At 38.7% G+C, this 25368-nt stretch overlaps 1 protein-coding gene across 1 annotated transcript in view; it reads left to right on the forward strand.

Annotated features, from left to right (window-relative positions):
* Window positions 1-25368, forward strand: part of COL4A4 (collagen type IV alpha 4 chain) — a 105985-nt gene that overhangs the window by 16088 nt on the left and 64529 nt on the right. Inside the window, exons 3-18 of the mRNA XM_057746495.1 lie at window positions 2389-2523; window positions 3341-3385; window positions 4158-4274; window positions 7894-7962; window positions 10600-10635; window positions 11942-12004; window positions 12355-12390; window positions 12604-12645; window positions 15662-15742; window positions 16572-16625; window positions 17203-17262; window positions 18149-18193; window positions 18667-18720; window positions 19484-19553; window positions 20286-20390; window positions 24640-24804. Coding sequence (XP_057602478.1) covers window positions 2389-2523; window positions 3341-3385; window positions 4158-4274; window positions 7894-7962; window positions 10600-10635; window positions 11942-12004; window positions 12355-12390; window positions 12604-12645; window positions 15662-15742; window positions 16572-16625; window positions 17203-17262; window positions 18149-18193; window positions 18667-18720; window positions 19484-19553; window positions 20286-20390; window positions 24640-24804 — 1177 coding nt within the window. The remainder of the gene's footprint in view (window positions 1-2388; window positions 2524-3340; window positions 3386-4157; window positions 4275-7893; window positions 7963-10599; window positions 10636-11941; window positions 12005-12354; window positions 12391-12603; window positions 12646-15661; window positions 15743-16571; window positions 16626-17202; window positions 17263-18148; window positions 18194-18666; window positions 18721-19483; window positions 19554-20285; window positions 20391-24639; window positions 24805-25368) is intronic.

Below are 25368 nucleotides of genomic sequence, written 5' to 3' on the forward strand. Positions count from 1 at the left end.
CCTGAAATCCACTCAGCTTTTCTCTCCGCACATCAAGACTTAACTTGTTCTTTGAATGCAGTTATCCATGTGGTTTGGTGGGGAAAAGAGATATTAAATAATTGTTCTTAAATCTTTGGGAAATTTTTTAGAAGCAGAAAAAAAGTGCAGGTGAACAGCCTGACCTCAGATGAATACAGAATGTTTTCAGACTGTGGTGAAATAGAGCATGGACTCTGAAATGTGTTAGACAACACAGCGGCACACGTTGGCCACCACAGGGCATGGTGCTGTGTGGCCGAATCACCCTGCATCAGGGAAAACCTTGTTATATGTAAACTTCTCATTATAAAGCTTCTTTTTACCTAATCTAAGGGTATTATCTTAAGATTGAAAAGTGAGTTATTTAAAAAAAACATATGAATCTAAGATACTCTCTGCTCACAACAAATTATAGACAGAGATTGCATGCTGAGGCTGGAAGTATCATTTAGAAACCCGATTTTAGATTCTTAAGTTCATTCAAAGAGCCTCATTGTTCCCATGAGTTGATTATTTCATAAAAAGTAAGTTTGAATGTGTAAAATCAATGTGTACGTTGTAAAGATTACATTTGATAGAATTGCTTTTTGCAAAGTTCAAAACTCACTTTCCCAATCATACAGGGCCCGGGTAGAATATGTCTGGAGCAGATGGTTGGTCAGGCTGGACCACCAAGCCTGTGAGCACAGTCACTGACACATCTTTCCCTTATTCATTCATTCATTCCTGAGCCAAAGGCCACGGTAGGTGGTAGATAGAAGACTTAACTGGTGAGAGGATATCCCCGCCCTCATGGTGTTAGTGTCGAGTCAGAGAGCAAACAACAAACTGATGGGCAAATACATAATTTAAAAAACGTGACATGCTAAGCTGCTAAGAAGGAAGTGGACAGGATGCCCTGATGGAGACTAATGGGGGTGAGGATGAACTGGAGATCCTACTTCACTGGTGGCGGTTTAGGGGAGATCCATGTTACATACAGATCTAGAGAAGGAACCATCCAGAGGGAACACTTGCACCGAGGCCCTAAGACACATAAGAGCAGCGTGGCTGGGACGTAGTGAGTGTGGGGTGGGCACAGCCTGGGGTAAAGAAATCTGGGGCCACACCTTGTAAGGCCTGGCAGGTGAGGAGCACGAGCTTTATTCTGTACGCAGTGGGAAGACAAGGAAAGTTGAAAAAGCAGGGCCATGCCATAATCTGATTTCTGTTTTAAAATCACTTGGAGAGAGGCTGGGAGGATGGTTAGAGGAAGATGGAAAGCCATTTGGGAGCCTGGAGCACTGGTCTCACTGATGCTGGCCTGTACCATTGTCTTGGCAGCAAGGCAGACAGTGAGATGTGTGAGTTTCAGATCTATTTTGGAAGTGAAATGCTAGGAATTGATCATGGATTAAATGTAGGTGTGGCAGAAAGAGGATTATTAAGGATGATTCCCAGGATTCGGGGACGGGATTCTGAATAGATAGGGAAGGTGAATGGAGGATCATATTTGGGGGGAAAATCAAAAGTTCCATTTCGGATTTTTTTTTAAGCTGGAGTTACCATTGTATTCAAGGAGATGTCGAGAAGGCAGCTAGATATGATCATCTGGAAGTTAGAGAAACTGATGCTGAGACATACCAGCCTTCCGACTCCGGAATAGAAAGAGCTGTGAGACTCGCTGTCATAACTGAACATTCATTCATTGCATCAGTGCATCTACATGCAACGGACAACAGGTTTATAGGGAGCAGGGAGTTCCTCCTCTTTGTCCCAGAAATGTTCCCACTGTGGGTTTAGGGGGAGAACTGAATTCCTGAAACTTCTTCCCCTAAAATAAAAGGTGATATTTTCATTCATGGAAAGAAAGTTGGATTGCATAAAAATAACATGACATGGAGAGCCTGCTTCCAAATTATGGATAAGAAATAAGATCGAAGCAGCTAAAAAAGAAATGCTTCCCCCTTAAAGGGCAGACAAATTATTAGCATTTGAAGTAAATAAAAGATCTGGCAGTGTTCCTCACTCTTGACTTGTGTCACTAACATAAATGTTAATGAGACTTCAGTTTTTAAAAATTACTTCACTACACAGCTCAAGATTTATAAATTTCAATGAAAAATGAAAATAGTAAGAGAATTATAATCTATTTATAGATATGTGTGTACATGCAATAATTCAAATTTATTGTACAGCTTTGATTCAGATTGAAAAAAGCAACATTTTCTTTTTTTTTATAATTAGTTGTTTGCTTGTGCTTCTATTATTAGAGTTTGCTCCATCTTTAATTTTCCAGTCTTCTGTAAAGCCAAGTCACCATATATTTGTGTTAAAGAACACTACTTAAGAATATCCACCCTGTGCCATTTTAATCTTTCTTCTTAGGGTCAACCAGGACCACCAGGGCCACAGGGTCCTATTGGACCCCTGGGACCACCAGGACCCATTGGAATTCCAGGAGAGAAAGGGATGAGAGGTGACAGTGGCCTTCCTGGAGCAGCAGGTGACAAAGGTGATAAGGTAAACCTCTTCTTAAGTGAAAGATACATATTAAACACTCACCAGAATTGCTATGACAGATTTTTAAATAATCATGAGTAGTACCTGTTTCCACCTTATAAAAATCAAGTCTAAACTCCTCTTTGATATTCAGTCCTCTTTCCTAACCCCTTTCCAGAGGAGCATGCCTTTCTGGACCTTTTCTAGGCCCTTAAATACATGAGTTTACCCAGTGAGGAGTGGTTTTCTTTATGGTTTTTTTAAAAACCTAAATGATATTATATGCAACATGCTGAGGCTTTCTTTTTTTTAACTCAACCATATGGCTTGGAGATCATTCCACATTAATTTATGTAGGTTTAACTTGTTCTTTTAAAATATGTTAAATGTATAATATTCCGCTGTATAATAGGCCATAATATGGATAAAACTATAGTTTATTGCCTGTTGATGAGAATTTGAGATCCTAGTCCAACTTCGTGTAGTGCAAATGTGCAGAGACAGTCCTGTAAATTACCTGTGTTTACATTTAAGAGTTTGTTTAAAAGTTTGTTTCTCTAGGATAAGTAGACTCTGAGAAGTTATATTTCTCATTATAGGATATTAAACGTATCCTTTGAACTGATATTGCCAAGTTGGCTTCCTGAGTACAAAAAGAAAAGCATAAAGGGTTGATTTCTAAATGTTGGCATTTGAGCTCCTTAATGTAAAAATAGATGACAATGACTGATAAGGTTTTTTTTTAAATGTCAATAATTATTAATGTTTTTAAGTAAATTAACCTGTTAATCTAATAATTTAGTAACTTATATCTTTGTTTTATTTTCTGGGATTTTAGGGTCCAACTGGTGTTCCTGGATTTCCAGGTTTGGATGGGATACCTGTAAGTATCCTTAAGTTTTCTCCATTTTTATAAAGAAAGGAGAGACAATCATCAAACCCCTTAAAATCTCATGTTCTCTCTCTATATATACATAATATTTATATATCATATATGTCATAGTTATATGGTATACATTGTCATATATGATATATATCACATGTCATATGTGTCACATATGATATATATCATGTATCATATATGGCAGACTCTCCTTTATTTTCTCATTTTAGTAAATGGAAGGGTGCGTACATTTCAATTTTGTGTAATAACTCTAAGCCCAAAACACTTTATTTGAAGAACAAGGTTTTCAAACAGCTTGGAGAAAAGCATTCCAAAATATGAGCTAGTATACTTGTCAGGCCAAGTACAATGTTCTGGAAATAAATTTATGCTCGTTATGAAAGTTTTTATTTGCTGGTGAGTCCTCATGGTGGGAGTGGGCTTGAAGCTCTCATTTCTAATATGAAAACCAAAGGAAAGAAGGGAAAGGTATTTTGGGGGGTGGTTATGATTCATTAGAATCTTTCTAGGGATTTCAAGGAAGATTTCCTCCCAAATTTCAAAAATACTCCAAACTAAATTTAAATTGGAGTATATGAAAATAGATTTAATTATTTTTACTCTGCTACATAGTACTTGGTGGGGAAGGAAGTTTCACAAAACTGAACAACATATAAGTCACAGTTGCCATAATTTGGGGACCCATGTTGCATAACCTTTTTGTCATGGTATTCTTGCAAAAATGCTTCACCTATAATTTTCTTTCCTGTAGGGGCACCCAGGGCTTCCTGGATCCAGAGGCAAACCTGGCATCGATGGCTACAATGGCTCAAGAGGTGATCCAGGGTTTACAGGAGAAAGAGGAGCTCTTGGCCCACAAGGCCCCCCAGTAAGACAGCCACAGCTCATCCTAGTGGGACTCTTAAGTGAAAAGGTCCTCCAGTGGGAACAGGCTTGATGTGTTCAAGAAACTGAGTTAGTACAAGTGTGCCAGGAGCCTGGCGAACAAATAGGGGTGACTGGAGGATGAGGACAGAGAGTTGGGCAGGACCTAGAAGACATGATACCTTGAAGACTGTGGAAAGAGACTGGGTTTTCTTTTCCATGCCATGGGAAGGCACTCGATGGTTTTAAGGAAGGAAGAAGTGATCTGACTGATGTTCTATCAAGATGTTTCTGGCTGCTGTATGGAGAATGGATAATAGGGGAAGGGAGGCCACTTAGCAAAGCTTAGATTGTTTATCGTTCAGGGTTCACTGAAGATACATAAACCCCTCTAGGTCTTTCAAGCAGAAAGGAATTTAATACAGGGAATTTGACACATTATAATTGTTGGAGGATTGAAACTCTGGGATTACTGCAGGACTACTGATTTCAAGGGCTCACACTTAGCTAGGATTCAGAAGTCAGAAGCTGCTCCTGCACATCAACCACTGCTCTTCCAAATGTAAAGACACCAGCAGACACTCAAGCTTCTACCTTCCTGCTTGGCAGCATCAGCAATACCAGAAGAGGATGTCTTCCTCATTTCTGCCTCCAGAATCTCATAAGTACATGTCCCAGGTGGAACCTACTTTACAACCAGCTTTAAAGCATTCTGGGAAATGTAATTTTTAGCTTTCTAGCAAAAAGATAAATGGAGGAGATTTGGAATGGAGGTCCAGAATTAGTTGACAATGTCCAGCACTTAAGAAAATTTTACTGCTCTTAGGTTTTTTTTCCCTTCAAAAATTTGAACTTTTATTTAAACATAAGTTCAGCAAGAGCTACCCTTTCCTCTACCATTTATATCCCCTTTCTCTCTCTTTCTTTTCCTTTTTCTCACTTAAAGACTGGAGATGATTTAGCCTTTCTTTTTTTAATTAATTAATTAATTAATTTATTGGCTGTGTTGGGTCTTTGTTGCTATGAGTGGACCTTCTCTAGTTGTGGTGAGCAGGGGGCTACTCTTCATTGAGGTGTGCAGGCTTCTCATTGCGGTGGCTTCTCTTGTTGTGGAGCACAGGCTCTAGGCACATGGGCCTCAGTAGTTGTGGCACACAGGCTCAATAGTTGTGGCTCGAGGGCTTAGTTGCTCCACAGCATGTGGGATCTTCCCGGACCGGGGATTGAACCCATGTCCCCTGCATTGGCAGGCAGGTTCTTAACCACTGCACCACCAGGGAAGTCCTAGCCTTTCCAAACTGATTCTCTGTCACTGTCTTTTAGCCTTTCCATTTCTTAAATGAAATATCATTTCCCAAGATTCCTTCTAAAATGTTTTCTCATCACCACCACAGTCATCTTGCTTTCTTTTATAAGTTTTCCTTTTGCTCCAGATCATAGTAGAAACAATCGATCTGAACACAAAAGTCGAAAAGAAGTTTCCATATTCACATTTTTCTTGTGGTACCAAGTAACAACCAATTTCCATTGTTAAGCTTCTCAACCACTCTTTGTTTTCAGACTCAGCCCCTGGAAGGCTCAAGTTCAGTCTGGTGAATGCACATTTCTTAAGATCTTCAAATTGGCTCACATCTCATTCTACTGAGCATCCATGAACATTCAAGAGAGCAGGGTTCTCAATTTTAGCTTGAACACAGCATGTAGTACTGACCACAGTACTGAAGTTTGTCATGATGGTCTCTTTACAAAGCAATTTTCTTTCTCTTGACCCATTTCATATATGGGCAGTCCTCATTTTGCACCAGAGTATGAGACGTTAATAATAGCATGCAATCTGAAGGCACACAAAGCAACCTTTACATCCAATGGGAAAATTTAGTTCCATGACCTTTAAGATATTTCATTAAAACATCATAAATATATAAGGAAATTTTTTAAAAAACAAATAATAATTTAGTACATTGTAATCTAAAACATTAGACATTGAGAATTAAAGGATTTTCTTTCTTTGTGAAAACTTATCAAGGCAGTTTGAGCTGTGCTTGCTGTCTTCTGGTCCTGTAACTTAGGACATGAAGTGCATGTGTTTTCTATGCTTTGGTGAATGTCACACTCTGTTCTAAGTTTGGACCAGCTTCCAGTGTGGTGAAATATCTCTAAGAGTTTCTTTAACGTGAAGTTCTTCTACCTGTGTCACTTCCTCTGGCATATCTTCATCCTTTTGGTCACAAGCACTTCCCTCTTTTATGTTGATAAGTTTGTCTTCCTAAATTCCTCTGGCTTGAATGATAGCAGTGACAACATTCCCACAATATCTGTTCTTTCCCTAACTCCACTTACATTCTATTTGAATTTCACCTCCAGTGTTAGTTAGCATTTTTCATTTCCTCCTTTCATTTTTCTCTTTATTGGCCAATCTTCTCTGTCAGTGATTTGTTTTTATGAAAAGTCCTTTGGGTTTATCACTGGGAGACAAGGAGCAGCACGGCCAGACACTTCACTGTCTGCGTGTGACCTAACAGATGTTAGTGACCAGAGTTTGAAAGGAGTGATATGATCAATTGGTGATCATGATTCACGTATTACCTTTGCAGTGATTTGGGGACCAATGAGCTAGCCGTGATGTTTGTGCTTTATGCAGTGACGCGGGTCATAGATAGTGGCAACTGAAATTTGAACCAGTTGGTTGGAGGACTGGTGTGATGTAACTTATGTGTGGAACTGAAACTCACACGTATTGGAACCGTGCGAAGCAACAATTACCTGTATAGGCAAATCTGATTTATCAAGGAAACTGTTGATGTAATTTACCACAAAACTCTTTAGTATGTCTCATCGGAAGAAAGTCAGGCACTCTCCTAAGAGGGATTAACTTTGAAATCTGTCTGTCCTTCATAGGAAGTTGATATATGAAGATGGTAGAATTGTTATGGGGTAACCACGTTAAGATGTATTAAGATACTAAGTAGGACATTAAGATATTAAGTAGGAAAACTTTGGGGAGAAAGTACATTCAGGTATTTCATTCACTTTAAAAAATTACTCTAAGTAAACAAACTTGCAGCTATGTATAAAAACCTTCTGAAAGGAACATGTTGTGTTTTTTAAAAGTTAATCTTACAAAGGGTACCTAGGCTCTGTTTTGAATACAAATACTTAAATGGATAAAATAATTTTTTTGCTATTTCTAGGGCATAAATTATTACTTGCAACTGAAAAACTGTTTACTTTTAAGAATAATCCAAGTATTATGTGCATTATGTTGTGTGGAAAATGCAGTTTTCCTGCTGAATAATTAGTAAATAGCTATAAATGTATTAGTATTATATATAACCTATGTAAATATATTACATATTTATAATGTATAATAAATATTTGTAATATACTTATAAATATATTAGTAGATATTCTGCCTTAGGAGATTCCTTAATAGATCTTAACCAAATATTCAATAAGTACATATGAGAACCTTAGGAAGATAATAATAATGAGAATAAAGAAATCTCTGCTAGTGAAATATGATTATAATGGTAATTTTATTGGTGAGTAATATTTCATTTGCAAAAAAATACAGAAATAGTAATATACTGTTTTCCTCTCTTAAGTGAATATTTTATTTTCAGGGCCTTCTTGGGAAAAAAGGAGAAAAAGGAAATTCAGTGTTCATTTTAGGTGTCATTAAAGGTATTCAGGTAAGCTTTATCATCAGGGTGGGTTCAAAACAATTTTTTTTTTCTGTATAAGTAAACCCATGCAGAAAACACATGGACTGAGATTTCCTTTGAAATATCTCTGAGGACACTGGTTTTGACCATTACCCTGACACTCTGGGATGGCCCGTACTTCTTGTGTGAAGGCACTTGGCTTTAGCTTCTCTGGCTGTAAAATTCCACTACCTTCCAATGATTCTTGCAGAGCTGCAATGAATACATTTATTTCAGGGTCTCTCAGCCTTGGCACTATTGACATTTTGGGCCAGGTAATCATTTGTCGTGGAGGCTGACCTTTGTATAGTAGGATATTGAACAGTTTCCCTGGTGTCTATCCATTAGATGCCAATAACATCACCCCCCTACACACACACCCAAACAATATCTCCAGACATTACCAGATGTCTCCTGGGGGAGAAATCACTCCCAGCTGAGAATCATTAATTACTTTGTAGTTAAAATATTGTGACGTTAATACTTATCATCCACCATGGTAAAAGTCACCACTATTGAACTTGGAAATTATAGAAACCTAATATCACTATCCTTAGCAAATTAACTGCTTTTGTGTTTTTAGAGAGAATGATGTACAAATGTTCAGAAATAAACTCTTGAAAGACTACCGTGTCTCTCTAATTTGAGTAGCCATGGATAAGCAGAAGGAGATCGCTAGCTATGATAAACTCAAGAGGAGAAATACAGTACATTTTTAAGACATGGTCATCTCTCTTAAGGAAGGATATTCTACAATAATTACAGTAGTCCTAGATTGCGTCTGTAAGACCCCAAGTTCTGTGCTCCTTGGAGTGGGCACAGCTGAGTGGTGATCCCTTACTCAATATTTGTTTATAGCCCCTGTGCCTATTCTTACTTGTTAAACAGCAAGCACTATGCTTCTGTTTATAGTTTAAAATGATACATTAATAAACTTAGCATCAAAAGCAGGGTCGTTCTAGGAACCAGTATGATGTATTGGAAAGAGTGGGCTGACCCTTACCTACTACTGTGATTTTAAGCAACCCCTTTAACCTCTCTGAGCCTCATTTTACTTATTTGTGAAAGAAAATTAATATCTACCCTGCCTTCCTCTCAGTGCTGATGATCTATTATAATCATTTATACTGTAGCATGTTCTAAACTGTAATGTACAGTATTAGTTATGGTGAGTATTTTTTGGTAATTGTGCAAGAAAGAACAGGGGAGACAGAAAGGAAGATGAATATAGAGAATTTTTCATCTTAAAGAGAAATAGAGGATCCCTAATAAAAGTGGCAGGCAGATCAATAACCTTGGAGAAACCATGGTCTTAAGAGCCTATATCTACTTCATACCCATTTGGATGATCATTATTTTAAAAAAAAGAACAAAAAAGAAAAACAGAAAATAGCATTAGTATTTATGTGGAAGTGTTGGAACCCTTGTGCATTGCTGGTTGGAATGTAAAATGATGTAGCCGCTGGGGAAAACAGTAGGGCAATTTCTCAAAAAATTAAATGTAGAGTTACCCTATGATCCAACAATCCTACTTCTAAATCTGTTCTACCCAAAACTAAAGGAAGAACTCAGACAGATACTTGTACACCCATATTCACAGCAGCATATTCACAACAGCCAAAAGGTGGAAGCAACTGAAGTGTCTGCCCACTGACGAATGGATGAACAGAATGTGGTACATGCGTATGTACAACACAATACTATTTAGCCTTAAAAACTCAGGGAATTCTGCTACAGCTTGGATCAACCTGAGGTCATTATGCTAAGTGTAATCAACCCGTCACAGAAGAACCAAAAAAAAGTGTGATTCCAGTTAGATGAGGTTCCTAGAGTAGTCAAATTCATAGAGGCAGAAAGTAGAATGGTGCTTGCTAGGGGCTGGGAGGAAGGAGGATGGGGGGCTAGTATTTAATGGGTGCAGAGTTTCCACTAAGGAAATGAAAACGTTTTGACAACAAGAAGCACAACTCGGTTGCACAACGTGATGCATGTATTTAATGCCACAGAACCGTACACTTAAAAATGGTTAAAATGTTAAATTTTTATCCTATGTATATTTTACAATATATTTTACATTTTGAAAAAAAAAAGGTCTGTGTTCAAGAGAATACACACCCCTTGATCCTTTAAAGTATATGGAGTCTCAGGGCAGAGTCATAAAGCAGTAGAGGCGTCCAGAGGCAGGAGTGAGAGAATTTCGACACGAGTTCCCTTTAATCTGCTCTGGGGTGATAACAAGGTGTCAGTTAAGGGAGGAAAGGGCTGCCAACCAGACGAGAGGCAGTTAAACTCTGATGCAACGGACCATCTGATTGAGAATTTAGAACTTCTTTTTTAGAAAATTTTGAACTGAAAGATGAGATCTCATCTTGATTCCATGTCCTCACAACTCCAGCAATCTTTCCCTGGTTTCGGCTGAGTAGAAGTAGAATTCAGGGCTTAAGAATGGAGACAGAAAAGCACCTCCATAGAGCCCTTCCACAGTTGTCTTTTCAACACTGAGAAATTGAACAAACTGCACAGACAGTCCAACTAATTCCTGTGTGTGTGTTTTTACTTTTACGTCTTGTGTGTTTTAGGGAAACGGTGTTGCTCTTCTAATGCAATGTACTGATACTGTTGTAGGGCGACCGAGGGGACCCAGGACCTCCCGGCTCACCAGTAAGTCTCCCAGGCAGGCCGTGTGCTTCTCAAATAGCCTATGGTCCCCACTAGTTTGCATCTCAGCAGGACTAGCTACCTAATTTGCAGGGCCCACCCGGTGTAAAATGAAAGTCTCTCGTTCAAAAATTATTACGAATTTCAAGCTGGTGACAGCAGAGCATTAAATCAAACATGAGGCCCTATGTAACTGCACAGGTCACAGGCCCACAGAGCCGTCCTTGAATCTCAGCAAGCTCTAGCTCACCTTTCTCTTCTATCTTGTAATGATCATTTGGTATTGCTCAGGTAGCTATAGTCGCTTAATATTTAGGAAGGTAATTCGCTTAGAAGCTATCTAAATAATGTATGTCCAGTGAAAATGATTTTGCCCACTGAGTAATTGTATATTATATTTAATATTTTGCCCTATCTTCATGTTCCTGGAATTTGTAATTCAATGATTATATTTGTCTTTCCAATTCATCAATCTTCACAAGATTAAAACTGAAAGCACTTTTACCTCCCAGTGGTTCACTTATAATTTTCCTTGGTAACTTCTGCCTGTTGATAGAGTTCCTTTCCCAGGTTGGTTTCCTGACTACTTGGGAAGCTCAGTTCTGTGTTGTCAATGAGATACCTTGCTGTCATTGTTAAAATAAATACCAGTTCATTCTCTAGGAGAGAGTAATGCCATTGCACGCTCACAAATCATTTAGCATGGGTGAGGGGAGCAGGAGAACAGGGCACCTCTCTCCATACTTCTGGAACTGCCCAACTATAACCTTTCCTTGTGAATTTGTGTTATTATGCCGTAACTTAACATGTTCCAGAAAATTATTTATGGCTGAATTGCCTTGATCTTGAATTGGGGACATTCCTATTCACACTGATCTTATAGAGCATGTTGAAAGAATATGTTAGGGTATAAATACATTAATATTTTAACTCATTTAATGTTAATTAATACTAATATTTTAAGAGCATCTTGAAGTATATTACAGTTATAACGTATGTGGAACAAATTTTCCTTGTCTTCTACTTTTGCTATTACAAGATTTATTTGTGAATAAGTAGATTGATCTCTGAGTCTTAATTTAATCCCAAACATAGGAGTTAGTCACACCCTCCACAGTGCTACCGTCTGTCAGCTCTGTGCCCTTTTCCAAGCTGCGTCAGCTGCTGTCCAAGATGACCCAGCAGGGCAGGTGTGTCCAGGACTGTGATTTCTCTGGAGGTCTTTAGCCACCTGGGGTTACACGCAGTTCTCACGTGAACAGTGATTATGGTTTTTGGTAACGAATGCACTGATGTTTCTCACGTTTAGGGATCAAGGGGAGTGAGAGGACCAGCAGGCCCAGTGGGATATGCGGGAAAGCCGGGGTTAGCGGTGAGTACAGCGCTGCTTGACTCTGTCCCTCCAAAAGCCCTGACTTGACATTTAAATAAAGCAAAAGAAAGCAGAATTGCAGTCTTGGGTCAGGCACAGGTGGTTTTTTTGGGAGACTATCACCTGATAAATCAGGGCACACACACCATTATGGGCATGAGTCCCTCCTGAAGCTCGGGTCCCTGGAGGTGGTGGGGTGTGGGGGAGCAAACAGCCCAGCCGTGGTAGGAAGCCCGTCGTGCGTGTTTCAAAATTAAGGGTTTCCTAAAGAGGAGCTTGGGAGACCAACAAGGACACATTCTGATTTCCATGACTGACAAGTAATTTTTGTGTTTTTGCTATTGATTTAGGGACCTCCAGGCCCTCGTGGGAGTCCAGGCTTGAAGGTAGGCAGCCATGAGTAAGATACACAAATATGTCCATGTCCAACGAGATAAGTTACCGCTGATATTAGTCAGAATCACGTCTTACCTCTTTTTAGAATCCCCGAAGTATTTGATAAATACACTTCAACCAATTGCTTAGCCAGAAGCCTTATTGCTTGTAATTACTTTTTAATATTCAAAAGCAATTAGTTTCCTTTTTCTTTTTTTTTGCAGGGTAATCCTGGCATGGGTGTGAAGGGACAAATGGGAGACCCGGTAAGAACCCCCTTTTGCACAGAGGAGCAGATGTTAAAATGTATGGGCTGCCTGGGTCGAGGAGGCTGCTCTGATTGTCACTTAACCTGTGTTCATTCTCTCGTCACCACCCAGCTTTAGCGGATGAGAATTTGCCTGCTGAATTATCACAGCACTATTACCCTTGACTATAAAATGACAGTTCTGACAAAATCTAACAGTAAATTCAATGTAATTTATATGACACACTTCCCCCAGCCCCAAATGGAACATTTCTGATAATATATCTGGAGTAACAGTTTTGTTTAAATATGGATTCGTTTGGCTTAATTTCCCAAATTTCATCAGAATCCTACACTACACACATAAATAAAAATATAAATAACTGTGACCCAAAGCATTGAGCAACACACAATCTTTCACTCCTTCCCCCACCCCCGTCACACCCATATCCTTTCTGCTGAAACGTGAAACTAAGGATAAGCTTTAGAAAAGTGCTTTAAGGTGGAAGCTCAGCTGGAAACAATCTAAATGCCTAAGAGTTGGTGAGGGGCTCTTTCAACAACTGTGGGCAAACAGATATCGAGCATCTGCCCTGTGCCAGGCAAATAGCTATTGAGCATCTACCCTGTGGCAGACTAGGATTGGTTCTGGGTGTGCGGATTTAGCGAGACAGACCTGATCTCTGCTCTCATGGAGTTCCAGCGTGCTTGGGAAAGCTACGGCACAGCTATTTGGCAGAAAGACACGCTTGCCAAAAATATATTGGAAGATGTCATGATGTGGGGAAATGCCTAGGATATAGTGAGCAGAAAGTACAGGTGACAAAAGTATAAGCTCAACTTATAGAACCAAAACAGCAACAAAAAGTTATTAATACACACTTAGAGTAGGATTTCTCAGCCTTGACATCGCTGATGTTTTGTTGTCATGGGGCTGTCCTGTGCGATGCAGGCTGTTTAGCAGCCTCCCTGGCCTCTACCCACTAGATGCCGGTAACATTCCTTCCCCTCCATTGTGACAACCAAAATGTGTCAGGATCTTGCCAAATGTCCCTGGGGGAGGACATCTCCCAGTCCTCCCCTCCCTCCCCACTCTCCCCACCCCCACCTTGAGAACCACTAATTTAGAGAAATGACTGGAAAAAAATAGATGAAGACAGTGCTTTTCAAACCTGGAAATCATGGACTCCTGAGAATATGTTTGAGAAACCTCGCATTGTGGAGTGAGGCAAACTTTGCCAGGTGAGAGGCCTTGGCACCAACGCGGTCAGACGTGTTTGCAAACTCAGGCCATAGGAGTCACATGGAATTATTTGGCTATGAGGTGGCTGTTCAAATTATCCAAGATACATTTTTAAAAAATTCTTTTGGATTGTCACGTAAATAAGGACATAATTTTGAAATGTTGCTGCAGATCTCCCAGAATGTCCACCCTTTTTTTTATTAGAAACACTGTCCTAAATGGTTGTTACTCACTTTTTCCCAGGGGATGTGATGATGGATCATTTAAATTTTGTTCTTCATAATTTATCTTTTCTGTACTTTTGACTAAAATGAATATGTCACAATATGAGAAGAATAACAATGTGATCAACATTTTGAAGAGCTACTTGCTTGCCAGCTTTTGTGGGTTTTGTATAGGTTTATTCCAGTTATAAGAATGTGTGGTTATCTTACCAATACATGTTACATATTTACTCAAGAGGCAAATACAGAGTGTTTATGCATTTGTTCAATCACTTATTCACGCAACAGATTGCTACTACACCCACACTGTGGTACTGGGTACTATGGTACTAGGTGCTAGGTACTTGAGAACATCTAGAAAAACAAACCAAACCCATGTCTCTAACCTCCTGGTTCTTCTGTAGTTTCCCAGGTTTAGGTAAGGATTCAATTATTGATTGTGTTTTCTCATTTACTTTGCAGAAAGTAGTAAGCATTTTATGTGCATTATCTATTCAATAAAGGAATAGTTTGAGGCAGGCAGTATTATAATCCCCATTTCACAGAGAAGGAGACAGATTTAGAGGAATTAAGGAAACTAGGGATACGGAGATGTTAAGGAACTTGCCCAAAGGAGCTCAGTCAGTAAGGGCCTGGCTTGTACACACAGATGACAACCTGACCCACTGCCTGTTCTTAACTGTGACACAAGAGGGAACATAATTCCAAGTGTAAAATAATAGAAATATTCAGAAAAGTATAAAATAATCATCTTCTAATTAAGGGTGGGAAATCTTGGTTATATTGTGGCAAAACCAATTCAAGGAACATTTTTTTCTCCAAGAGAATAACATCTATAATGGCCCAAATGAAAACTTTTGGCTAATGATTTCCTACAGAGAAATGTAAAATTTTAGTGAATTAGCTATAACCTAAATCTAACCAAAGTGGAATAGCTTAGTAAGTGATAGTATATTATTATGATAGATTACTGTATAGGCATTAAAAATCAGGTTTTTTAAGAATTTCTAGTATAATAGGAAAATATGCAAAAAATAGTGTCATAAAATAGATTATTTAAAATTTTCATAAAATATAAAAAATAAACTATATTTAAATTTTGTTTATTATATAGTATTACTATGATTATAGCATATTTTAAGTTATGTTGAACAGATCATTTGGTCACATATACATGTATGTACACACATATGCATGTATTTATATATGTAGACATATATGTGTATGTATACATGTGTATACAGTTATATACACACATACATACAAGCACACGCACACCACAGAGAACTGTACCAAAGTTTTAATAGAGATTACCTCCAGATGGCAGGATTATGGATCACTTTTATTTTTTAAATTCATTTTTAACAGTAAGTATGTATTATTTACAAAAAACAATAAACATTTAAATTACATTATGTATTTGTGATGATTTTTATTTTAAATTCATGACCCACAGGCTTGTAAACAATATAAATTATGGTATGTGGATGGAAGTCTTCTTTGTTTCACATTTTATTTCAAAATATAGCTAATATGAAATTCTTATTATCTGCACTTTTTTTTTAAAGGGTGAGGTTGGCCAACAAGGTTCTCCAGGACCCACCCTTTTGGTGCAGCCACCTGATTCTGGTCTCTATAAAGGAGAAAAGGTAATTCTCAATCTATATGTTACCTTGGTAAAGTAGTCTTAGCCAACATTTTCTGAACATGTTCCCGCGCCAGCAAAGGGCTGAGCACCTACATGCAATGCTGCCTTCATCCCAAGGCGACCTTTACAGGTGGTACTACTATTAGCTCCATTATACAGAATTGAAAAAATGAGCCTTGGAAAGGTTACCAGTGTTCGCAAGTTTACCCCATTGTTGAGTGGCAGACCCAGCTTGGGCTGCAAAATTGTGACATGTCCTCCAGGATATAGTCCCCCTTCTGCGTCTTTGATATGGTGGCTGAAAAGACCACTGGAAATCTAGTTGTCCTTTAGATCTTACATAAGGATCTGATGCTTTGATAATTGAAAAGGTGACAGCATAGAACTGAGCACATAATAAACTCTTGGCAAATATTAATTTCTTCGGCAGCTTCTGGCACTGATGTTTCTGATGCCATGTGTACATTCCCTTGTCAGTTTTCAATTCCTGGATTCAGTTCCACCACCTTGCTCAAAATGAGCCTCTCCTCTCAATGGCTGCATTCCCAGCGTGCATCCGCTGCCCTGGTTCCATGGTGGCTCCCTAGTTCCCTGCACCTCCCCCACCCCACCCCATGCCTCACGATGTTACACCTCTCACGCAGAACTGGCCTGAAGAGTGTCAGGTTTAAAGGTGCGCTTGGATCTTAGGTGCTAGTTAGCGACAGTTGAAGAGTAACCCCTTATTTAAAAATTAGGAAAGTGGTTGTTGAAAGAGGTAATTTCTGAAAGGGCTGGAATTCAGTATGTTAAATAAGAGTAAGCCAGATTATGTTCATTGTGAATTTTAGGGTATTAAAGGAATGCCTGGAATGATTGGACCTCCCGGACCACCGGGACCCAAGGTAAGTTATTTAAATAACTTAAAAAAGTTTTTATGATGTACTCTCTTAATCTAAAAACATTTTTTACATGGTTATTATCATTGCTTTTATAAAAAATTAAATTAATTAATTTATTTATTGGCTGCACAAGGGTTTTCTCTAGTTGCAGTGAGGGGGTGCTACTCTTCATTGCAGTGCTCCGGCTTCTCCTTGCGGTGGCTTCTCCTATTGTGGAGCACCAGCTCTAGGCTCACGGGCTTCAGTAGTTGCAGCACGTGAGCTCAATAGTTGTGGCACATGGCTTAGTTGCTCCGTGGCTTGTGGGATCTTCCCAGAACAGGGATTGAACCCGTGTCCTCTGCATTGGCAGGCAGATTCTTAACCACTGCGCCACCTAGGAAGTCCCTTATCATTGCTTTAAATGCTGATCTGTTACTAGAATTTTTCACTACTTTATCATAATCCTGTAGGAAGACTGTTTCCAAAGTGGTTATTTTCCTTAAGCTGCCGGCAATGATTTTTATTTCTCGTTTAGTTTTTGCATTCCATATTGCTGAAGCATTGTTGCTTGAACCCTTCTATATTTCATCTCTTTAAGGGGGAACCTGGTATTGGGGCAAAAGGAGAGAAAGGTGTTCCTGGGTTCCCAGGACCTCGGGTAAGGATCATTCATGCCACCCAGTGAGGTTGGAGGCATTTCTCGCTCACATTTTCCTAAGACTAGATCAATATTTCTGAGAGCTCAAAAGTGGAGATTATCTCAAAGAGGAATACTGTATTTTGGTCAGCAAGAGTTGTGTGATAGCTAAATATCCCAGAGCATCCCTTCCATGGATATTATTTGGAAAAAACAGGCAAGCAGAAGATGGGAGAATTGACAGGAAGTAAAGGGATCGTGGCATTTTTTTCACTGGCTCAGTGTCAGTGTGATAGTAGCTTGGAATTGTTCATTTAAGCCTATTTGATAAAAGAAGCTACTGATCTAGGGGCAATAGCTAGAAAAAAAAGAGCACAGCATCAGGCCTCAAACTTCTCCACACATGTCACTAATGGCATCCCCATTCAAACAGTCATTATGAAGCCCGGCTCCCAGTGCGCATGGGCATTGAGTTTATTTGACTCCAGATTTAGTACTTAATGAGGCAATATTAGCTTCCATAGTAATTTTTATTGCTGATAATGCATAGGCCAACTATTAATTTCTAGACAAATTATATTGCAATGATTCAAAGATATTTAGCCCAGTACAAGCATTAAATTAAATAAATGGAAATGGAAGAGCAACAAAAACTACAAAACTATGTTCTTAATTTAAAGCCCTGTTGAGGACATTAATTTTTTTGAATAAGATTAAAGATCAATTAAAATAGCAAATGTTATAAAGAAATGGAATCTCTTTTATATTTATTTCCTTTATTCAGCTACTTTTGCAGACAAGATTAAATATCCACGAAGCAATCTCATAAGGTGAAAAATGATTCATTGCAACTGGTTTGTGTATTTTGATTTAATTCTGCTTGTATTGATTTTTGTGAATTGATTAGGGGGAGCCTGGTTCCTATGGATCTCCAGGTTTTCCAGGATTAAAGGTAAATGAACACCATTACAGAGAGGATAAATACATTTTCAGTAGTAAATGCAATTCAGTATTATTCAGAAGTTGTACCAAGGCATGTAAACTCATACACAGTAATGAGATGGGAAACACATTTAAGTTACATGATTTTACTGTGTATATAAAAACTAAAGCATGAAACTGTCTGATGCAATCCAAAAGCAGTGTTAAGATTTTGTACAGAATTTCAGTGAGCATATGTCATTCAGATTAAATGAGAATGAGATAATTTGTCACCCAAACACGTTTTTTAAAAAAGTCAAATTTCATCTGTGGTCTGTGATATTCTGTAATTACCTATATTGTTTGATCCTCATGAACACAGCACCGTATATATTCTACATTGTTTTGTATAAATTTTGTAGGTAAATATGTGCATAAAAATAAATATTTTATATATACTTAAAAAAATAAAAATAAAAAAGGCATGTTTTTGGTTATTTGTAGGGGGAACCAGGACTGTTTGGAGATCCTGGGTCATTTGGATTTCTTGGTCCAAAGGTAAAAAATGTGAGCCTATTTGAGTGCAGCCTGATAACATCCTATACCCATTATTCTATCTAATTTATCTTTTAAAATATTTCAAAGAATCATTAAAAAATTAGTTTTGCTTATATTATTTTAATACATGTTGTAATGATTACATTTTACATTTGAGCAATGATCCTTTTGAAGGTGAAAAATAAAGATTCAAAAATTCCATAGGGATTATATAGTATCACTATTAAAAACAGAGGGAACGGTGGAGAGCTCTTTGCTTTGAACACTATTGCATTTTTTCTTTCCTTTGTAACCTCTGTGACTTCACCTTCAGCACTTGTACAGGACAAGCCATGGTGGTATTAAGGCGACACAATTAAGGGGGACAATATTTGCTGCTAAAATAAAATGTAGGTTCAGAGCCTATAGGTGAATAAGCTATTTGTCCTAGAGTGCCAAGTTAAACATTAATGCTTATAATATAGCTAAGAAACTTATAGCTTCAGAGGCACCTAGTTTATGGGCATGGAAGCATTTTTGGAGTTTGAATTCTTTTTTCTTTTGGGAGAACTTTGCCAGTTGGCTGTTTACTTCTGCTTGCAGGTGGAGGTTGCATGCTTTTGCTCCTCTTAGAACACCATGAACTATTTATTTCTCTAGTCAGCCTGTAGGCTTCATTTCCTATATGAGTACACTCTTGATCATTCTAATATTTACTCAGTGCCAGGAAACATGAGAAAAATATTAATATTTCTAAGAGAAGTGAATGAATGAATGATTTCAGGGAGATTCTGGAGACCGTGGGCACCCAGGACCACCAGGGGTTTTGGCAACTCCACCTCTTCCACTCAAAGGTTTGTGTTCCATTCCATTTTTCTATAAATTATGCCAAAATGAGATTTGCATAGTCCCGAAAGAAGAGTTTGGCGCAGTCTTCCTGTAGTTTACGCACTAGGCAGGCTAAGTATACGACTTTACCATGAATATAGAATTACATATACAAGTGCAAGTAGAGATGTGCATCTTGGTTTGTCTCTATCAGCATAAGACATCAAATTTTATTTTAGAGTGTAAACTGTACGCTGGGATTTTTATTATGTTACCTTTCAGAAAGTACATTTTTTAATTGCTCAAAATGTGTAAAACCATTTGACTAACACCTGCCAAGATGCTGTCTCCAGGAAGAAAGCAGCCTAGGTGGGTGACAAATTCAGCACTACTTCAAGTTCACGTGTTTGTGGAGGAGGGTCTAAGATATTGCATTTTATTTATTTTTTAAAATATTTATTTATTTGGTTGTGCTGGGTCTTAGTTGCAACAGGCAGGCTCCTTAGCTGTGGCATGCAAACTCTTAGTTGCTGCATGTGGGATCTAGCTCCCTGACCAGGGACCGAACCCCAGCCCCCTTCACTGGGATTGCGGAGTCTTATCCACTGTGCCACCCAGATATTGCATTTTAAATGTGATGAGAGACTACAAAACAATCTCTTGTTGTACTTTAGCAAGCCTCACAAAAAGCAATTGTGTGTGAATTTTTAAAAGTATATGTATGTTTGTTATATACATTATGCTCTTATTTCTGGCAGGCCCTCCAGGGGATCCAGGGCGTCCTGGGAGCTATGGAGAAACAGGGGCTGTTGGACCACCTGGTCCCCCTGGCTCCCCGGGTAGACCAGGGGAAGCCTGTGCAGGTATGGCTTGTACAATGCCAGATTTGCTACATCCTCCTCCACACCAGGGATTCTCACTCTAGCTGATACTGAAATCACCTTAGCATTGTTTCAGAAATTCTGATGGCTGTGCCTACCGCAGATCAGGAATGCTGGACTCTCTGGTGGATGGAGGGACCCAAGCATCTGCTATTATAAAAGTGTCCCCATACTTCATTTTTTTTTTTTTTTACTGCACCGTGTGACATGTGGGATCTTAGTTCCCCGACCAGGGATTGAACTCGTGCCCCCTGCATTGGAAGCGCAGAGTCCTAACCACTGGACCACCAGGGAAGTCTCCCCCTCCCGACTACACACCCCTAATTCTAATGTACAGCCAGGATTAAGAAGCATGGGGCTCAAACCAATTAATCAGTTTATTGGAAGAAATCCGGGTTCCTGGACTGCACCTCAGAAATATTCAACCACTATTACAAGAGTGTGATAAGAAATATATGTAGAAGAGCCTTTCAACGGGACTACCACATGCAAATAAGATTTGGAAACTGCTGCTAAGGTTAGAGTGTATCTTTAGGTCTTTCCCACCTTCTTGGAAGACTCTCCCTATGGACATCTACTTGTTAAAATTTACTTCATCCATTTACACCCCAGCTTAAATCCTCTGCATGAAATGTGGAAATACAAATTGTGAATTAAAAAGCAAAATTTTGATTCAGACTTACTTTAAAAAAAATAAACAAAAACAACAGTTTTCTTCTCCCTCCCCCCACAACAAAAAAACAACAGCTTCCTCCCCCATAGAAAACCCCTATGGCTCATGGTAATATTTGATGAAAAGCCTGAGAAATAATCCTGTTGACACAAGGACTTTGAACTCCTTCAAGTGCTGTCTTAGTTAATATTCAGTAAGGAACAGAAGTTTAGAGGATACTTGCATTCTGTGAACCCAGGAGAAACTGATTAAACATGTGAAAAGAAAAGTCTGTAATTTTATCCCATCTGTCTCATGTTATATTTCCTGAGGAGTATGAAGTTTCTTGAGATATTCAATGGTGAACAACAAAGTTCTTGTTTAATCTTCTACAAAGCTAGCTTTCACTTTGTACAATCTGATGACCACAAAGGCAGTAAATAAAGCTTTGTTTAGTTCATTTTCTCTTTTGATATCACAGCCATGGCTTAATTGACCCAGAACTATATAAATCATATAGAATTCTGTGTTGGTCAGGAGGCACTAGACTCTGCTCTTACATTTCTCCTTTTGGGCTTGCTTATAATAAAACAGTGCCTCCAGCAAATTGAAGTCAGAACCCAATGGGAGTAAGTAACATGTCTCTAGCAGATTCAAAACCAAGTGTAACAGGAAGCCTCAATTCCAAAAAACCTTTTCTGAAAGAATTAACTCATATTTTGACTCCAACCCATAGTAAGAAATGATTTTATATTGTATAGCATTTAATTACATTACACACATATACATCCATGTATACATATGGTTGAAACACAGATTTCACAGAATAATGTCTTTGGGGTATGTGATGCACTCTATTTTCTATTACATTCTTTTCTTTTGGAAAAAAAAAAGTTTTTCATGCTGGCCACACTGAATTGATTTCATGTCCTATCAGTGGGTGGTCGAGGCTACTATACCCCATACACTGTAACCCATTCTGCCTGTTGGAAGCTGGTTGAGCATTTTTGCTGGTGCTGGGACAAGACAGCAGGCAGCAGGTCCTTCCCATGACTGACCGTGGAGATTCTGAGTCAGGTCTTAGGACTGTTATGAAGACAAGATGGTAGCCAAGTCCATAGGAGTACATGTTCATACCAATGTATGTAGCCTTGTTATACATATTTTATTTTATAGTCATCTATAGTATTTACTATGAGATGAGTTGGGTTTTGGGGTCAGACACCTGTGATTGAATCCCAACCTTCCCAATCAGTATAGTATAGCAAAATAGTTATGCGTTTACACAGTAGACTAAAAACATTCCAGGTTCTAGTACTTACAAGGTGTGTGATCTCGGACATTTATTAAACCTCTCTGTGCCTGAGTTTTCCTGTATGCAAAATGGAATTCTTGTTACAGTTGAAAGAAATGATAGATATGCAGTTCTTAGAATACAACTTGGGAAATAGTAAAGACTCACTCTGTTAGCTACTATTATTATTAGTCATATTTGGCCTAAAGTTTCTGTGCCTTATCTATAAGGTACAAACTTTGCAAGGTTGTTGACGGAGTAAAGATAATGTTTGAAAATACACATCAAGCCCTAGCACACATGCACGCAATAACGAAAGTCATTTAACTCGCGTGCTACGTTACTGATGATGGACAGGGTTTCAGTTGTCTATTGCTGAACAAATAACCCCGAACCTAGTCGTTTAGAACAACAACATTCAGTGTATCACCATCCACTCTTTCTGTGGTTCAAGAATTCAGGAAGGGCTACTAAGCTGGGCGATTCTGGAGCAGGGACTTTCGTCTGGTTGCAGCCATAGGGTGGCTGGAACTGAAACATGAGGACTGGCCGGGCATCTCTCTCTTTCATTTCTCATAGTCTCAAGCCTCTCTGTGTGGCTCTGTACTTCATTTAGGCTTCCTTACGGCATGGTGGCTTCCGAGCAGTGATATGGCTTCCATGGTGGCTCAGGACTCCAGTCCAAGCATTTCAGCTCACAAGGCAGAAGCTGAATCATCTTGAATCATCTGGCCTTGGACACCATACAGTGTCACTCCTGCCATACTCCATGAGTCCAAACAACCACGAAAGGCTGGTACATTGAAGGGAAGGGGAACAGTCCACCTCTTGCTAGGGGAGTGTCAAGGTTCTACAAGAGCATGAGGGATGAGAGCTACCGTGGCGCGATCTTTGATAAGATGGCCACAGTGAGATTCTGGAACCAGGCCTGCTTAGGAAGAAGCAGCTAGAAGAAGTGGCCACTCTCACACAAAGGCTTCCAGCCGTCTTTAAGCCAAAGCCACCAGTGAGGGGGAGTAGGGCATCAGGGGAAGCAGGAGTTAGCTGCTGCTGCATTACTTAGGCCCCCTCCAAACACACTGAACATCCAGTCGTTCACTTAGAACATGCCGGATGTTGCAGTAAGCTCCTTAGGTGGACTGTTTTATTTAATCTTCATTACAAGCCTCTGAGGAAGAAGTAGAGGATTACATAAGTTAAATAACCTACTTCAGTACCTGTGGCTAGAGAGGGAGAGGCCAGGTTCAAATCTAGCACCTCTGTACTTTCCCACCAGCCTAGGTGGTTATAGTATTTTACGTCTACATAGATAGTTATGTGAGCCCATTTTTCTGTCTGTGTTAAGGAGGTATGCTCCCCATTTAATTCCGGGGTAAAAGATTAGAAGACTGTCTCCATGTAAGCGTATCTCGAGCATGTCTAAATATTCCATTTTAGTATCTAAAAGGCAACACCAGTTTTTTCATTAAATTCTACTAGTCAATGATAATTATGAAAACAAAGAGCTTAAAATTATATGCCAGGTACCTATCTACATGATTTAATGTAGTATCTTATTTTTTTCTTATTTAAAAAAATTTTTATTGAAGTACAGTTGATGTACAGTATTATGTGTTACAGGTGTACGATATAGTAATTCACAATTTTTAAAGGTTATGCTTCATTTATAGTTATTATAAAATATTGGCTATATTTCATCTGTTGTACAATATATCCTTGTAGCTTATTTTATACATAATAGTTTGTACCTTTTAACCTCCTACCCTTATTTTGCCCCTCCGCCTTCCATCTCCCCACTAGTAACCCCTAGTTTGTTCTCTTTATCTGTGAACCTGCTCCCTTTTTTGTCATTTTCACTAGTTTGTTGTATTTTTAAAATTCCACATATAAGTGATATCATACAGTATTTGTCTTTCTGTAAGTCCATATTTTAATTCACTATATGTGATCATATGTTTATTCAGGTTATTTTTTTATCAAGTCATCAAGGTGGAAAATTTTTTTAAAATGATTTTAATTAAATAATATATATTTCTTTTCCAATAATCCTAAAGAGTGGACAAAAAGGTAAGAAAATCTGATTTCCCAAACCTTTATTACCACTTATGTGCTTGTTTCAAAGAAGGTGAGGCATTCTGGTGGCTGGAATATCCAGTTATTTTTAAACCACATTTTTTTCCTTAAAAAAAGTCCACAGCCTAAGAAGAATGTACTGATTTTGATTTCTTCCACAGAAAAATTTAATCTGAGAGTAAAGTGGTTTTCATTCTTGATTTCTCTTGGAGGCATGATGGGACCCCCTGGGCCACGTGGATTTCCGGGTCATCTAGGATTTCCAGGCGCAGCTGGTATTCCTGGGAGAGCTGACTCTGCTCTAGGAAAACCGGGCAACCAGGGACCACCTGGGTTTCCTGGAGCACCAGGGCTGCCGGGACCTCCAGGATCAGATGGTAACATGCTCCTCATTCACATTCACTAGCATTTATGTTGCATTTGATATTTGCAATATTATTCAGAAAATGTGACTTTTCATATTTTTTTAAAAAGTGATCCAATATTTCATAAGCCAAGTTGGCAGTACTAATAATACAAAAGTTGGTAGTACTAATAATCCAAAAAAGTAAACTGATGTTGGACTACCACATCAATTAAAGTACGTGAAAATGTTTGGATGGAAATTTAAATGTGATGATAGAATGCTGCAAATTAACACAGTTTTTATTTTTTAAATATAGTTATCATCTTTATCAAAGTTATATATCGACCTGGCTTAAGAGTCAAACAGCTCTACAAAGCCTTTTGGGAAGAACTGCCATCCCAAGCAACCCCTTCTATTTCCTTCCTCCCCAGGAGCAATATTTTCCACACAATTAGCTGGATGTCTTGTTATTTGCCTGTATATTGCCATTCAACATACTTGTGCTGCTATTTCTTAATTTTTCAGTTTGAGCATTATCTATTGACTTTCCTCTCTAGCGGATGAATTTAGTTCTCTCCCTCCACCCACCACACGT

The sequence above is a fragment of the Hippopotamus amphibius genome, chromosome 8 (genome assembly GCF_030028045.1).
Source record: "Hippopotamus amphibius kiboko isolate mHipAmp2 chromosome 8, mHipAmp2.hap2, whole genome shotgun sequence".
Classification (NCBI taxonomy): Eukaryota; Metazoa; Chordata; class Mammalia; order Artiodactyla; family Hippopotamidae; genus Hippopotamus; species Hippopotamus amphibius.